Source organism: Gracilinanus agilis, chromosome 4 (assembly GCF_016433145.1).
Source record: "Gracilinanus agilis isolate LMUSP501 chromosome 4, AgileGrace, whole genome shotgun sequence".
Taxonomy (NCBI): Eukaryota; Metazoa; Chordata; class Mammalia; order Didelphimorphia; family Didelphidae; genus Gracilinanus; species Gracilinanus agilis.
The window spans coordinates 209,767,585-209,784,486 of NC_058133.1; the positions used below are offsets into that span (position 1 = coordinate 209,767,585).

General features: G+C 44.3%; 1 protein-coding gene across 1 annotated transcript in view; it reads left to right on the forward strand.

Moving 5' to 3' along the window:
• The window catches only part of HID1 (HID1 domain containing), a 33,406-nt gene extending 16,606 nt beyond the window's left edge, over positions 1 to 16,800 (forward strand). The window contains exons 5-19 of the mRNA XM_044671646.1: positions 243 to 349; positions 1,932 to 2,048; positions 6,561 to 6,783; positions 7,254 to 7,310; positions 8,203 to 8,343; positions 8,832 to 8,922; positions 9,122 to 9,273; positions 9,470 to 9,548; positions 10,445 to 10,609; positions 11,066 to 11,293; positions 12,347 to 12,480; positions 13,162 to 13,242; positions 14,084 to 14,175; positions 14,749 to 14,907; positions 15,567 to 16,800. Of these exons, the coding sequence (XP_044527581.1) occupies positions 243 to 349; positions 1,932 to 2,048; positions 6,561 to 6,783; positions 7,254 to 7,310; positions 8,203 to 8,343; positions 8,832 to 8,922; positions 9,122 to 9,273; positions 9,470 to 9,548; positions 10,445 to 10,609; positions 11,066 to 11,293; positions 12,347 to 12,480; positions 13,162 to 13,242; positions 14,084 to 14,175; positions 14,749 to 14,907; positions 15,567 to 15,630 (1,890 nt within the window). The 3' untranslated portion in view covers positions 15,631 to 16,800. The remainder of the gene's footprint in view (positions 1 to 242; positions 350 to 1,931; positions 2,049 to 6,560; positions 6,784 to 7,253; positions 7,311 to 8,202; positions 8,344 to 8,831; positions 8,923 to 9,121; positions 9,274 to 9,469; positions 9,549 to 10,444; positions 10,610 to 11,065; positions 11,294 to 12,346; positions 12,481 to 13,161; positions 13,243 to 14,083; positions 14,176 to 14,748; positions 14,908 to 15,566) is intronic.
• Positions 16,801 to 16,902: the final 102 nt, after the last annotated feature.

Sequence of the window (16,902 nt, forward strand, 5' to 3'; positions counted from 1 at the left end):
AGAGAGAGAGAGAGAGAGAGAGAGAGAGAGAGAGAGAGAGAGAGAGAGAGAGAGAGAGAGAGAGAGAGAGAGAGAGAGGAAGAGGAAGAATGTGAGTGTGTGTGAGGGGGCTGATGAAGGGAATTGCTGGAGGTTTGGAGGGCATCGGCCATCTAATGCCATCTAAAGGGGAGGGGGCACCACATAACTTCTCCCCAGCCTGATCCCTCCTTCCTGCCACCTTCCCCAAACCCTGTTCCCAGGACTCAGCAGAAGACATTCACTCCCTGGACAGCTGTGAGTACATCTGGGAGGCTGGTGTGGGTTTTGCCCACTCTCCACAGCCCAACTACACCCATGACCTGAACCGGTGAGCCCAGCAGGAGCCTAGACCCCAAAGGGTATACATGGTTGTGCATACATGTCCTTGTTGGATTCTGGTATGAGGAACTTCTTCACACTCTCCTCCCTTCCTTGCTAGCCTGTCACTGATTATAAATCCTGATAGGATTCTGTCCTCATTCAGTGCCTGGAGAGAAAGATAATGGGTGCTAAAACAGTACATTTCTTTAAGAGTCAAAAAGCTGGGAGAGAGGCATAATACATTGGGTAAAAGGATCCATAAAGAATTTGGACAGGGGCAGCTAGGTGACTCAGTGGTTAGAGAACCAGGCTTGGAGTCAGGAGGGTTTGGGTTCAAATATGGCTTCAGATACTTCCTAGTTGTATGATCCTGAGAGAATCACTTGACCCCAATTGCCAACCCCTTACCTCTCTTTTGCTTAGAACCAATAAGAATTCAAATACATTAGAATGATGAATTGGATCTAAGGATGAAGTATAAACATATAACATACCTATATGCAACATAAATATAATGCCCTTCACTAGGAGAAAAACAATATAAACTTCACAAGCCTGAGGTATGGGAGGCATGACTACAACACAATTTGTGTGAAGAAGATCTGGGGGTTTTAGTGGCTCGCTAGCTCAATATGAATCAACTGTGTAATGTGGCAACCAAAAGAGCCAATCCAATCTATACCTTCATTCAGATAGTCATCATATCCAGACAATAGGAGCACTTGTCCCATCTCTATTTTTGTCTTGGTCAAAACAACCTGGAATTTTGTTTGTTTGATGGACAATGATGAGTATGGTGAGGGTCTTGAGATCATGGCAGACAGTCAATCAATAAACATTTATTAAGCCCCTGTTATATGCCAGGCACTGTGACAAGCCCTGAAGGTTTAGAAAGCAAGGCAAAAGCCAATCTTTGTCCTTGAGGAGCTCACAAACTAATGGCTTAGGAGGATTTTTTAAAAGAAACTCTCCTCCGACTTTTTTAAGCTTAGGAAAGAGATTTTGGGGGCAGCTAGGTGGCTTAGTGAATAGAGCTAGGTCCTGAAATGGGACATTCTGGTTTCAAATCTGGCCTCAGACACTTCCTAGCTGTGACCCTGGGCAAATCACTTAACCCCCATTGCCTGCTCCATATCACTCTTCTGCCTTGGAACCAATACATAGTACTTATTCTAAGACAGAAGGTAGGGGTTTAAAAAGAAAGAAAGAAAGATAAAAGATTTGGTGGAGTGGAAGATAAAATGGGAGTGCTTTCTTCAAGTATTTGAAGGATTTCCATCTTGAAAAAGATGGAAATTCTTTTTCTGCTCCCAGAGCATAGAACTAGCTAGGGGTGATGGGTGGACTCCAGAAGGAGGCAGATTTCAGCTGGAAAACTTCCTAACAATTAGAATGGTCCAAAAGTAAAACGGGTTGCCTTAGAGATTCTGGATCAGTTGAAGGCTTGGTGTAGGGATTCTTGGTCAGATACAAGTTGACCTCTGAAGGTCGTTCCATCTGGGTGATTCTGTGGTGCTGGGTCCTTGAAGTGGAGGTCTGTGCCAGGCAGGGAGCCCTCTGGGTCCTGACTGCCTCCTCTGCTGTCTTAGGACTGAGCTGCTGAAGTTGCTGCTGACATGTTTCTCTGAGGCCATGTACCTGCCCCCAGCCCCTGATAGCAACAATGCCAACCCCTGGGTGCAATTCTTCTGCTCTACAGAGAACAGGTGAGGCTTGACTCAGGCGTGGATGTGTTTGTGTGGGGGGTTAGAGAGGGAGATTGGGCCATCGCTGGTGCATTGCTACCCTCTTCTCCTTTTTGTTCCTGCTTCTAAGGCCACCAAATGTTTTGGGGATCTGCTTTCTGTGATATCTAACGTCTTTCTTAGCTGATTCTAGGGACCTGCTCTCTCTAGTGCTCAAGTGTTGCAATTTAACAGCCCACCTTTGCTCACACAGCCCATCAGTGAAAAAATGTTGAGCATGTACCCCAATATATGTATATTGATAGATAAATGTACTATTTTGATGAAATTATGTACTTATAATACATGTATAAAAATAAATTTAAAAATAAGGTAAATATGAAATAATTACTAAAATATTTAAAATGATCAACATATGTTCAATAAAGATGTTAATGCCATTTATCGAACTAAAATATCACCAGTAATTTCAATAATATTTCAAAAATTTCAAAAATCAATAATATCCAAACTGATGTGATTGAATTTACTTTATCATTTAAAAATTGTTTGGTTTAATGCTCTATTACAGAGTGATTGGAAAGTCTGGTTATAAGTTCAGTCTATTTCAATATTTGGTTTTATGGAGATTGTAGCTGAAAGATACATCATCCAGATGCAAAAATCCAGATGGAAGAAATACCTCATTGATTGGGCTTACTAAATCCTGATAATCATTTTTCATTTCAACCCACCAATTATGAGAAGGTGATTGATGAAATTCAGCTTTCTGATTTTGATCAGTTCTTATAAACTAAGATGTTCTATTATTATATTTAAGACAAATAGATTTAACTCCTCCCCCAATCTCTTTGCGAGATTTTGAAACACGTTAGAAAATTTTCTGCCCAAGTTTTTAAAGTGGGCAGATGAGAGTTTTTATAGGTGACAGATTTTCAGAATTTGCAACAACACAAGCTTAGTCTTTCTCAGTGATTTATTTCATGTTCTTATTAGTCAGTCTGTTCATTAAGTGCCTACAATGTGTTAAGTGATGTATTCAGTTTGGGGGATACAGAGAAAGGCAAAAATGTTCTCATGGAGTTCATAATCTAATGGTGAGATAATACACAAACAATTATGTACAAACAGGCCATATCCATGATAAATTGGAAATAATCAACAAAGGGAAGGCATTAAATTAGGAGGGACTCAAAAAAGTTTCCTATAGAAGATGAGATTTTAGCTGGAACTACATATTATTAACTAACATTTCAAGGCAAAACATACATTTAAGGCAAGGTTAATCATTAAAAATAGTGGCTATAAATCCATATTTCAAATAACTTTATTTTAAAAATTAACTTATTTTCTATTAACGAAAATTTATTTTTCTCCCTTTGTGCCCCTATTGAAATGGAAAAAACACAATATTTGCAAAAATATGCATATTTGAACAAAATAAATTTCTGTATTGGTCATATATGTCTAAAATTAAATCCTAAGTCTATTGCCTCTGTCATGAAATGAATAGCATGTTTCCTCATTAGTCTTCTGGAATTATAGTTGGTCATTGTGTTGGTCAGAATTCTTAAGGCTTTTAACTTTGTCTTTATGATGTTGATATAATTATATAAATTTTTCTCTTGGTTTTGCTCACTTTGCTCTATATCCATTCATACAGTTCTTCCTAGGATTTTCTGAAATTGACTATTTCATCATTTTTTTTTAATTTGGAAAATTTGATTTAATTAATTAAGAATATTTTTACATGGCTACAAGATTCATGTTCTTTCCCTCCCCTCTGCCCACCCCCTCCTGTAGCGGACATGCAATTCCACTGGGTTTTACATGTTCGTCATTTCTTATATCAAATGATTTTCTTGATAATTTTTGTTTTTGAGGCCTGACTTCTTGTCAGTTTTGATTGTTAAATTATCTTTGTTTGTTTTTTAATGTGACTGAGAGAGTTCACAAGAAGAATAGGAAAAATGTCAATTTTCTTCTTGTTTGCCTCTAGTCACACTTCCATTGTTTGCAATTTATGGTTTCTTTGCAGGAATCTTTTTAAACTACTTATCTTTTTAGGAGGACTTATTGAATTCGAACTTTGTTGTTCAGTCATGTCCAATTCTGACCTCATTTGGGGTTTTGTTGGCAAAGATATTGGAATGGTTTGCCTTTTTCTTCTATAGCTCATTTTACAGATGAGAAAACTGAGGCAAATAGGGTGAAGTGACTTGCCCAGAGTCACACAGCTAGTAAGTATCTGAGACCAGACTTGAACTCAGGAAGATGATTCTTTCTGACTTCTGGTCTGGCACTCTATCCACTGTACCACCTTGCTGCTCACCCTGTATAATAATTTGTAGTTTTCAAATAATTTTTACTTAAGTTCATTTGGTTCTATGATGACCTCTGGTGGGGAGATGAGGTCAGAATATAATTTTCTTGAGAGAGTTGCCTGGCACAAAATAGGCCCTTAATAAATGTTTATTGATTGATTGGTTGCCCTCCACTCTCATTGCCTAGATCTGCCCTCCATGAAGTAGATAGATTTTTACCCTGACATACTCTTCAGAAGAAAGGAACTGGGACTTCTCTCTCCTTGCTAAAGCCAGGAACCATATATGACTTTTTACTACCCTGATCTCTTTCGATCATCCTAAAATGATAGCATGGATAATGGACTTCTCCTGAATATCCCCTATCCAATCCCTGCCCTATACTTTTTTATTTCTGAGGAACAATTGAAGATTGAAAGTCAGAGAAGGCAGATTCTGATTCTGAGTTTATTATCTGTTTGACCTAGAGTAAGTCAACTAGTGCAGTCAGATAGTTTAGTGGATAGCATGCTGGGTCCAGAGTCAGGAAGACCTGAGATCAAATTCAGCCTCAGACATTTACTAGCTGTGTGACCCATGGCAAGTCACTTCACTCTGCCTCAGTTTCCTCATTTATCAAATGAGCCGGAGAAGGAAAGGGCAAACCATTCCAGGATCTTGGCCAAGAAAATCCCAAAATTCGTCATGAAGAGTTGGATACAACTAAAAACGAATGAACAAGTTGATTCCCTGATCCTCAATTTCTTAATATCTAAAACGACTACTTGCCTACCGACCTCATAGGATTATTGTGAAAATCAAGTGTGGTAATATATATTTACAAATATCTACATACAAATATATTCGTATACTTACTCCATATAAATATGTGTTAGAATGTATTCACAAATATATATTTATGTATTTGCAAAGCACCTGTTGTGGTGCTTTGGAAACTGTGAAAAGTGTTATATGGTGATCATAACAATAATAATTATAGTTCTTGGTACATTAATAAATACTTTATCCATCCAATAGCAACCATAGCTAACATTGTTTGTTCTTCTTCTCATCCCCACCCCCAGCCTAATCCCAGTTCTTTTAATACTTATTATTGCCATTAAAGAACTAGTTGGGGGGCAGCTGGGTAGCTCAGTGGATTGAGAGCCAGGCCTAGAGATAGGAGATTCTGGGTTCAAATCTGACCTCATACACTTCCCAGTTGTGTGACCCTGGGCAAGTCACTGACCCCCATTGCCTACCCTTACCACTCTTCTGCCTTGGAGTCAATACAGAGTGTTGACTCTAAGATGGAAGGTAAGGGTTTAAAAAAAAAAAAAAAGAGCAAGTTGTTGGGGCCAGCAGATAGAGAGCCAGACCTGGAAACAGGAGGTCCTGGATTCAAATCTGGTCTCAGAAAATTCTTAGCTGTGTGACTCTGGGCAAGTCACTTAACCCCAACTGTCTAGTCCTTCCTGCTTTTCTGCCTTGGATAGAAGATAAGAATTTTAAAAAAAAACCTAGTTATTGTTTAGTTGTGTCTGACTCTTTGTGACCCTTTTGGGGTTTTCTTGGCAAAGCTCCTGGAATAATTTGCCATTTTCTTCTCCAGCTCATTTTACAGATGAGGAAATGGAGGCCAACAGGGTGAAGTGACTTGCCCAAGATCACACAGTTAGGAAATATCTGAGGCTGGATTTGAATTTGGGTTTTTCTGATTCCAGGCCTGATACTCTAACCACTACACCACTTATTGGCTCTTAAAGACCCAGTAGCGTAGTGGAAAGAGTGTTGGATGATCTGACTCCAGAGAATGTAGGGCTAATTCTTGGCTCTGGCACTCATAGGCCTGTGTGGCATCAAGCAAATTATCCAACTCTCTAGGCCTTAGTTTCCTCATCTAAGAAGTGAGGGGGTGGGATGAGATGAGCACTAAGAGGCTCTGGCTCCCATGACATGGAGATGTGACTGCCCCATGAGGACCCTACAGGGAGGAAAGCAAGCCCTACATAGTGGGGGCTGTTCTTATTTATTATATCTCCCCCAGCTTTTGATTGAGAGCTCCCTTCCCCAAAAATTTTCAAAGAGGGGCTCTCTTAGCTCCCGGAGGAGAAGGTATCTCCCCTGCCCCAGACACGGACCATTAGATCCACATTCATTAGCATCTCTCCCATGCCTGTGCCCAATCATGGGTGGCAGCCCCTCCACCATTTCCTTCCTTTCTGCACAGACATGCGCTGCCACTATTTACCTCCCTTCTCAACATCGTCTGTGCCTATGACCCGGTGGGCTATGGGATCCCTTACAACCACTTGCTCTTCTCCGACTACCGAGAACCGCTGGTGGAGGAGGCAGCCCAGGTGCTTATTGTCACTTTGGACTATGATAACACCACCAGCTCCAGCCCCACTGTAGATGGAACCACTACCAGCACTGCAATGGATGATGCAGATGTAAGGGCCACATCCTCTCCTTCCTCGGGGCCAGGGGAGGGATGGTGGGGTCTCCAAACTGTTCTCTCTGCCACTTCCCACTGCAAAATTTGACTGACTACCAGGGGGACTCCTTTCCCAGCCTAGGGGCTTGGGTGGCATGGGTAGCTCGTGGCTTTTCTCATATCAGAAGTATGGGACAAGAGATGCTAAAGAGGCACCTGATCTTGGTGCCAGAGTATAAGTTGTCTGTTATGCCTGATATTGGTAGGTGGGCACTGCTGCTTTTTGCTGTGGGCTCAGGATACCTGAAAAGGTTTTAAGATGTAGGTACTTGACAGATAAATCCTTTGTCAAAGTCCTGCCATCTATTCTTCTGGGCCCATTGGAGAGGTTCCTGGGGTGGGCAAGGGCCTTGAGGGAGGTTCTCTGGGTGGAGGGGTTAAAAGTGATTAGCTGTCACTACTAAGGGTGTCTGTCCCTCCCCACAGCCTCCAGGCCCTGAGAATCTATTTGTGAACTACCTGTCCCGAATTCACCGTGAGGAGGTGAGCCTCTTGCTGGCCCCATTCAAACAGAGGTAGAGCCCTTCCCCTGTGTAGAGCACTGAAAGCAGAAAAAAAGAGAAATCATAATCCCTGCTCTTAGAGATCCCACCGCCTAGTGGAGGAATGGATGTGGGCATGCACAGACACTTGATTATATACATAGGTATACACACAAAACACTTCAAAAGATGTATGATGCCAATGAGTGATAGATTATTCCATGCAGAGAGAGAGTCTGTATGAGTCCATGCTTTGGAAGGTAGAAGATGGTGAAAGGACCCAAACTAGGGAGGAATCAGTATGGAAAGGTCTCTGGAGGGGGAAAAATTGTAGTGAAACTTTTAGAGGAAGGATGTGTTTTGATGGGGGAAGAGGGCATTTCATGTCAGGGGCAGGAAAAGAGAAGGAGAGCTTAGTCCTTTGTGGGGACAGTAAATAGGATACCTTGCCTAGAGAGGGATTATGGGAGTGAAGGTCACTTCTCTTCAAAGGTAATAATAATAGGGCATGTGGGACAGCGGTGGCTTGAGCCCTTGGATCTTGACAAGCACCCTGGCCTCCTGGAAATGTGCTTGGATTACTGTGGGAGAAAGTTCTCTTGCCCTAAAAGAGTCAGGATAGAGGCAAGAAATGATGGCAGCTATGATAGAATATGATAACACCACCAGCTCCAGCCCCACCATAGATGGAACCATCACCAGCACTGTAATGGATGATGCAGATATAAGGGCCACATTCTCTACTTCCTCTGGAGGAGGGATTATGGGAAAAATCCAAGTTTCTAAATTTAGGCTGAGTTTAGATTCAGAGACAATGGTGTGTGAGCAGGGGATGGTGAGGATCACCTTGGTCCTCTAGCCCTAGGCTGGCTCCCAATCCTGTGTCACTATAGGATTTCCAGTTCATCCTTAAGGGAGTGGCCCGGTTGCTCTCCAACCCTCTGCTTCAGACCTACCTGCCTAACTCAGCCAAGAAAATCCAGTTCCATCAGGAGTTACTAGTTCTGTTCTGGAAGCTCTGTGACTTCAACAAGGTGAGCAACTTTAACTGGACCCTCTAGGAAGGAGCTGGGATGTCCCAAGAGATTGCTCAGAAATGGTGTAGGAGGTCTTCTGGATCCACTTGAAGATGGGGGTTGGTGGTGAGGTGTCCTGGATTGGCTCAGAAATGAGTAATGGTCAAGGTTTCCTGGGTCTGCTCAGAGATGGAGAGAGGCGAAGACTCCTAGGTTTACTTAAAGATGGCAGAATAAAGTCTTCTGGGTTTTATCCAAGATGGGAATGGTAAAGGTTTCCTGAGTCCAATTAGAGATGTGGGAGAGAGTAAGGTCTCTTCTTGGTTCATTTAGAGATGAGAGTTAGTCTCGCTCATTGGTGATGGTGGTGTTTGAAGTCTCCTGGGACCTTTCAGAAGTAGGGGGTGGTGGTCCTCTGGGAAGTCTCAGGTTTGGGGCATTGGGCTACCTCCCTATTCTGATCCAGGCTTGTCTTCCTTTGCTCTTATATGCTTCTCCACTTCAAGAAATTTCTCTTCTTCGTGTTGAAGAGCAGTGATGTGTTGGATATCCTGGTCCCTATCCTCTTCTTCCTAAATGATGCTAGAGCTGATCAGTGTGAGTTCCTAGGGGAGTGGGCCTATTCCGTTCTCTGCCCCTGGAAAGCAGAGAATTCAGCCTTTCCCCTTCCCCAAATGGTCTAGCTGTCTAATATCTTTCCTGTCCCTGTACCCCTCCCCGAGGCTCCATCCCCTTTCTGACATTTTCCTTTGTCCATCACTTGTGGCCAACATGGTTTCTCCACTGTGTGCCACAGCTCGAGTGGGCCTGATGCACATTGGAGTTTTTATATTGCTGCTCCTGAGTGGAGAGCGCAACTTTGGAGTTCGGTTGAACAAGCCCTATTCCGTTCGAGTTCCCATGGACATCCCTGTCTTCACTGGCACCCATGCTGACCTGCTCATCGTGGTGAGAGCACTGGCTTCCCCTTACCCATCAGGCAGTACCCAGTTGCCTCAGGGCTTGGCAGTGATGACACACAGTGGGAAGGGTGGGGAAGTTGGGAGGGGAGGGAGCAGTGGGACTGTACCCTTAATGGTCACTGGGCCTCTCTAGCCAGGTGCTGACTCCCTCTCTGTCTCTTGCTGCTGATTCTTCTCTCTAGGTGTTCCACAAAATCATCACCAGTGGCCATCAACGCCTACAGCCCCTTTTTGATTGCTTGCTCACCATTATAGTGAATGGTAAAGGCGGCGAAAGGACCAGTTACCCCAACATTCACCACCAGGGGGCTCCAGGGGCTCAGGTGGAAGAGCAGCCAGAATGGATTCCAGTCTTTCTGGCTCATTAGGCTGATAAGACATCTTAAGTACCAAGTTTGTGCTGACATGGTGTCTGGAACGGCTGGATTGACCCCCTGCCCTCTCTCTTTCACCTGTCCCTGGGGCCCCAAAGGGAAGTGGATCACTAAGGGGTGGGGCTGGGTATTCAGAAAGAGAGCCCAACTACCCTGGTAATTTGGGGGGCTGGAGGGTTGAGTGGGGGGAGTTTGAGGAGGAAGCCCTAAATTCAGCTTAGCTGTGTGACCCTGAACATGTCATTGAACTTCCTCCTGCCTCAGTTTCCTCATCTGTTAAATGAGGATAATAATAACACTTACCTCCCAGGTTTGTTGTGAGGATAAAATGTGAAAAAATTTGTAAAGCACTTTTGCCAACCTTAAAGCACTGTATAAGTTTTTATTACATAAAATGTAAATGTATATATTTAAATTTATAAACATATATAATATATTTTTATTATTATGGACTGTGAAGAAGGGATCTCCCTTTTTTGTGAGCTCCCCCACTTAATGCCAAGTAGGGGTGTTCAAGCTTTGGTTGATTACATTTAAAGGTAGGCAAGAGGAGAGTCAATCCCATCTTCACAAGACCTAGAAGTCTTGGACAGGGTAGGGGCTGGGGCAGTCCTTTATACACAGAAAGTTATGTTTCATAAATTTTTATCTACTAGTAAATCCCCACTCTTCAGGGCAGAAAGCAGGGTCAGGGTAGGTAGCGATTTTCAAACCTTGGCCAAACTGTGCAGTTGGGGGACCTTGGGGGGTCCCCCAGAGTGATTACCCCTTCTTCCCTCCCAGTGTCTCCATACCTCAAGAGCCTGTCCATGGTTGCAGCCAATAAGCTCCTCCACCTTCTGGAAGCTTTTTCTACCACCTGGTTCTTGTTTTCTGCTGTTCAAAATCATCATCTGGTCTTCTTTCTCCTTGAGGTCTTTAACAACATCATTCAGTACCAGTTTGATGGTGAGAACCCTCCTCCCTCAGTCTACCCATCCATCCTCCCACTGTCCACTGCTAGGGCTTCTTAGATCTCAGCTGAGAAGGGGGCTATTTATACTCTCCCTCCAAAGGAGGAAATCAGTGTGATCAGAGTCCCTTTGAAGATGAAGCTGGGGCTCTGGGCTTCTAAGATGAATGGGTAGTTTATGGGATGGAGGCTTCAGTACTCTTGGGTGTGGCCAGCCTACTTATTTTCTTAGTGTCAGCATTTCTTAGTGGTTTTACATTGGTCCCCCTTTACCTCTCCAGTGGGTTTCTTGTGTGGGCTCTTATATCTGGAATTGTGTTTGTAGTCCCTTCAAATTCACCCAATCTATCAAATTCATGTGGATTGAGTAGAAGTATGCTTTCTCTCCCTGATAACAGCTTTTCTGAGTTTAGGATTGACTACTGCTCTGATTCTCCTCTCACTTCTCCTAGGCAACTCAAACCTTGTCTACGCCATCATTCGAAAGCGAAGTGTCTTCCACCAGTTGGCCAACCTGCCCACAGACATGCCCTCCATCCACAAAGCTCTGCAGCGTCGAAGGCGGACTCCTGAGGCTTTATCTCGAACCAACTCCCAGGAGGGTGTCTCCATGGAGGGCTCTTGCCCTGCTGCACCTGCTGAGCCGGGTACCCTCAAGACCAGCCTAGTGGCTACACCAGGTCTGGCCCTGGCATGGAGGTGGCATAAATATGTTCAGATTCTTACTAGGGCTGGAGCCAAGATGATAACATCACCTGGGGAGTTAACCCTCTTTACTTTATGCCAAGGAAATAAATACCAGGGTGGGGTCATTGCTATAGCTAGAAGGAAATAGAGATTATGTAGTTTGGCTAGGGACCTAGAATGGTTAAGGGACTTGTCTAAGGTCAAACAGCTAGGGCAGGGGTTCTGAAAACTGGGTTCCAAATGCACAGGGATGCTCTTCCTGCAGCCCCTGCCATGTCAAATGGATTGACCCAACCTTTAGAATAGGGCTTCTTAACCTGGGGTTCACGGGAAAAATCCGTGGATAGATTTTAGAGGGGCTATGAAGTTGGATGAGGAAAAATTTTGTATCTTTATTTTTGCTAAACTAAAATCTAGTACTTCCTTTGATTATGAATTTTAAAAGTTATTCAGGAAGGGTTCCATAGAAACCTAGACAAGACTGTCAAAGGGATCCATGATACAAAAAAAAAAAGGTTAAGAACTCACGGGCTAGTTAGTAGTAGAGTTAGGATTTGAACCCCAATATTGTGACCTATCCCCCCCAAAATGCACACCCCTGTTAGTCTTTCATATTTATATATTTTCCTTGGTTTCTGGGTTTTTCTGAGGGTGTAATTATCTTTGTATCTATTCTATTTCCCCCTCTACATCCATAATTACTTATTTTGATGGTCATAGTGATAAAGCTAGAGAGAAGTGGGTTCCATAGAGTCCTACTAAACTCATACATGGCATGCATAGACTTTTCCACAGGCTAGATCCTTCTAGTACTATGTGCTTTCCATTACATTAGCCCACTGGCAACACCAATTAATTATTAATATAATATTAACGGTGGAATAGAGAAGGAGAAACTTTAGAATGGGCTAAATCCAGGAGAGGGAAGCTTTGGATCTGGGTGTTCCCAGGTAGGGTGGGAGTAGGGATGGGGGAAATACGATCTGTGCACCTGTTGCCCAGACTAGCTATGTTCATTCACCAGCATCGTCTCCTCCATCCCAAAGGCATTGACAAGCTGACGGAAAAGTCACAGGTGTCTGAAGATGGAACAATGAAATCTCTGGAGCCTGAGTCTGTTCGGAGTCCAGCTGAGAGCAGCTCCCCTGGAGGGAAGAGTGAGGGAGAGTCCTGGAATGGGGTGAGGTTCCAGCATAAAAGAGCCAGGGCACAGGGGTTGGCAGGAGGGAGTAGTTGGTAACCCCCTCCCTGGGGGGGTGTCCAGAGCCTTGGTTAGAAGGGACACTTGAAGCCTCCTGTGTGGAAATATAATGCCTGGCACCGCAGAATTTGGAATTCCTCCCTTGGTGGGATCTCTGTTATCTGTCTCTTGCTTCTGACTTGACTGCTTGCCCTCAGAGCCCACAGGACAGTGGAGCTTGCTCAGTGGTTTCTTCATCCAGAGGTGTGACTGGAGAAGCAGAGACTGTTCCCACAGGGTCCAGGGAGGTTCCTCACCCCTGGCCCAACTTTCCTCTTCCTTCCTTTCTGGAAAATGGGTTCACACCCTTGGCCTTCACTCATCCATCTTCTTTATCAGCAGTTGTCCTTTAGCCTTGCTTGTCATTCTGTTCCGTGCTCCTCCACCCCAGCCCTAAACCTGTCACAGGGACTAGGAATGGGGTGGGGCTTGGAGGTGCCATTGGGACTGGAATGAAACCTTGGGGCAAAGGGTGCTAGATTAGAGTTCTCCCAGGATTCATCCCTGTGGCCCTAAATAGGCAATTTGAATGACTTGGATTCTGGGGCCATAACTGGGGAAGTAGCTCCCTTCATTTCTACTTTACCCCTCACTTCTCTACTCTTTCCTGTTCTGCTCCAGGAGCCTAGCCAAGCCTGTCGAGAACAGCAACAGTCACCTACTGCTTCAGCTGGTGGCCAGTGGAGCCCAACTCCAGACTGGGTGAGGGCTTAGAGGGTGGGGAGGAACCCAATGTCCCTAGTTTGAGCGAACTCCATCTTCAGGGAACGTTGGGCTCAAGTGGCCCTTACATCCTTTTTCACATGAACATGCACAGGAAAATAACGTATATGTGCATATGTGTGGATGTATATATGCATACATATATATAGCTATCTATCTATATCTATAGACAGATGTATATCCATATCTATCTAGAAATGAAATATGAAATCTATCTAGATAGATATAGATATAGATATAGATATAGATATAGATATCAGCTAGATGGCTCAGTTGGTAGACCTGGAGTCAGGAAGACCTCAATTCAAATCTGGTCTCAGATACTGAATAGCTGTGTGACCCTGGGCAAGTCACTTAACTCTGTTTTCCTTAATCCACTCAAAGGAGAAGGAAATGGCAAACTGTTCCAGGTTCCACTGTCATGGACAGTACTGGTATGCTATGGCTCAGAAACGAGTGAACAACAACATACACATACAGCATTTTCAATACATATTATATAGGTAATAATAGATATAGCATTTTGAAAACCTTAAAGTGCTAGATAAAATACACCTTAGTTGGACCCTAATATGTTGATATTCCTTGGAACTCCAGTTTTTTGTAATAAATAGTTAATAAATAAATATCTCTGAGTCCAACTTGAGTCAGTTTTCTCCAAATCTGCTGCCATTCATCCCTCGGGATCGATTTCCCTGTCTTTGGAATCGGTACCAGAATGGACACCTGTGCCTGGAGATAGGGACTTGGACACTGTATCATTGATTTCCCAGAGCCCTCCCCAATGAGGCTCTGATCTCCTCTCCTGTCCCTCTGGCAGGTCCTCTCCTGGAAGTCCAAGCTGCCACTACAGACTATCATGAGGCTGTTGCAGGTTCTGGTCCCTCAGGTGGAGAAGATCTGCATTGACAAGTGAGTCTGAGAGGGAGGTGGGACCTGAGTGGGACATGGAGAGGATGAGATGTTTAGGAGAAGATGGCAAGGCAGCTCTTATTCTCTTTTATAAGAATAATTATATCTGATATTTCTATGCTCTTTAAGATTTAAAAGGCATAACTATGAAATCAATAAGGCAAGTTATTATTCTCATATTAAAGATGAGGAAGTTGAGGCTGAAACCTGTGAGCTTAGGGTCACACAGCTAGGAAGTGATAATGCTAGGATTCTCATGCAAGTCTCTCTTAGTTCCAAATTTAGCATCTTTTTTTCCCCTCCTTTCCTCATCTTTGTTTTTTATTTTTTTTCTTTATTTTATTCCAGTGACAAATCTCCATATAACTTTTCCAAGGTTATAAGGATTCATGTTGTCTTCCTCCCCTCTCCCAGAGTTGATAAGCAGTTTCACTGGGTTATAGGTGCATCATCATTTAGTATCTTGCCGACATCCCTTACTTCCTCTATATTGCCTCCAGTACACTGACCTTTCCCCAAGAGACAGGCCTAGAGCAATTCCTGAGCCCTTCACTCTTTTCCTTTTCTCTGCAGGGGCCTGACAGATGAATCCGAAATCCTCAAGTTTCTCCAGCATGGCACATTGGTGGGATTGCTTCCTGTGCCTCATCCTATCCTCATCCGTAAATACCAGGCCAACTCGGGCACTGCCATGTGGTTCCGCACCTACATGTGGGGTGTCATCTATCTAAGGTAAAGATGCATGATGGGAACTGGGGAACAGAGAGTCTTTAGCCACTGACCCCAGAGTAATGAGTGAAGCTCACTGGCATGTTATTTAGTCTCCAAGGAATAGGGGATCCCCTAGCTGTAAGCCCTGACCATGTCAGATGGAATTGGCTTAGCCTTTAGGGATGCTCTTCCACTAAGTAAACAGATATCAAGGGGCTGGTGAAATTAAGTGGGAAAAATTACATTTTTAATTTTCATCAACCTCTAATTTTTGAATGGAGCATTTCCTTCAATTATGTTGCTGGGGCTTTTAAAAACACATTATTTAGAGAAGGGATCCATCGATTTCACCAGGACCTTTGATCATGGCATACAAAAGGTTAAGAACCTCAGAGGCTCCAGAAAGAAGGACAGGACTTTTTTCCTTTGTGGGCTCAGATTTCAGTCACTGAGACTTTTTCTGGTCCCGAATCCCATTGACTATAGTGAAGATGGATTTGTTAGTGGGTCTATCAGGGTGCTTTAGTATATGGGTTTAGTTGAATGTGGGCCCATTGCTCAGAGGAGAAAGTGAGGATGGAGAGGGTTTGGGTTTCAGCATTCCCTAATTCTTCCCTTACCCCTCATTTGAATTCACCCAGCATCCTTGGGGGCCTGGCCCCCATCCCTCCTTCTCATAGGAACGTGGACCCACCAGTCTGGTATGACACCGATGTGAAGCTTTTTGAGATCCAGCGGGTGTGAGCAGAAGAGAGTGAAGAAGAGAAGATTAGGGAAGGGGTTCGAGGGGCTGGGCGCCAGGGTGATCCTCTGGGCCCTTCACCCCCTCCTGACTCTAATTACTCTTCCTTTTGATTACCATTTCAAGCTTTATTATCACTTTGACCTGGGGAAGGAGGGCAGGGAGGTGGTAAGGGCTAACTTCCCCAAGGGTTCTGCCCAGGGATGGGGGAAAACCAGATGTAGGGAACCAGCTGTACCCTTTATCCATATTTGGCTCACGAAGTCCTCCTGCTTCTGGTGGTAGTCACAGAGGACAACAAAGGTTAGAGGACAGAAGGGAAGCTCCCTGTTGGGAGTTACCACCTGTGTCCCAGGGCCAAACTTTCACCTAATTAATTACTTCCCTACCATTTCAAGTCCGTATTCTTGTCCTGGCTCCCCCAAAGACTTGTTTCTGTGGTCGGCCTCTCCTTTGACCATGGCTCCAGGTCCTCCCTGCAAGTGGCTCAGAGAGGGTCCTGCACCTCAGCTTTAGGCTGGGGTCCCCCACTCTCTGGGTAGTAGTAGTGAGGAAGTTGAGGTGTGAGTGCTGGGATGCCCTTTACCTCTCACTACAAAACATTACGCACTCCGTACACCATTACATACATGCCTCTGAGGCTGAGCAGCTCATAGGAGGGACTGGACCCTGGGAGCTTCTTAGGGTCTTTTTGGGGGAAGAGGGGACTAACAGTTCCAACCAAGAGTTTGAGTCCAATTTGGGACATGTCCCAGACGAAGAACTAATTCACATTTTCACATTTGTACAAAGCCTGAGAGTCTCTTTTTTCACAGATCATTTCCCAGAAAGGAATATGTCAGGGGGAGCAACCCCCTCCACCATTCTAATCATAGCTTTATCTTGAAGGACAAAGAAACTGCTTTCTCCCATCTTGAGTGAGTGGAGGGGACTGAGGGGGAACATAGTCCAAGATCCCCTCCCCTGCTTCCCCACAGCAGTCCCAGCTGGCTCCCCTGATACCCTCACTCCCTGGCTCTGTCCTCCAACCCTGTTCCTCCAGGGTTAGGGTTTCCCCATCCCCGGTGAGTCCCCCCTCTCTGCCTTTGTCAGTACAATCTTCATTTTCAAGCACTACAGATACATTCTTCAACCTGCTACTTTACACAACATTAAAATCTCTTTTTTCTGGCTGTGTGTGTGTGTGTGTCTGGACTGAAGACATGAACTGGGGTGGGGGTCTCCCTTGAATCAGGGCATGGGTCCATGTTAAAACATTTAAGATATTATCGCCC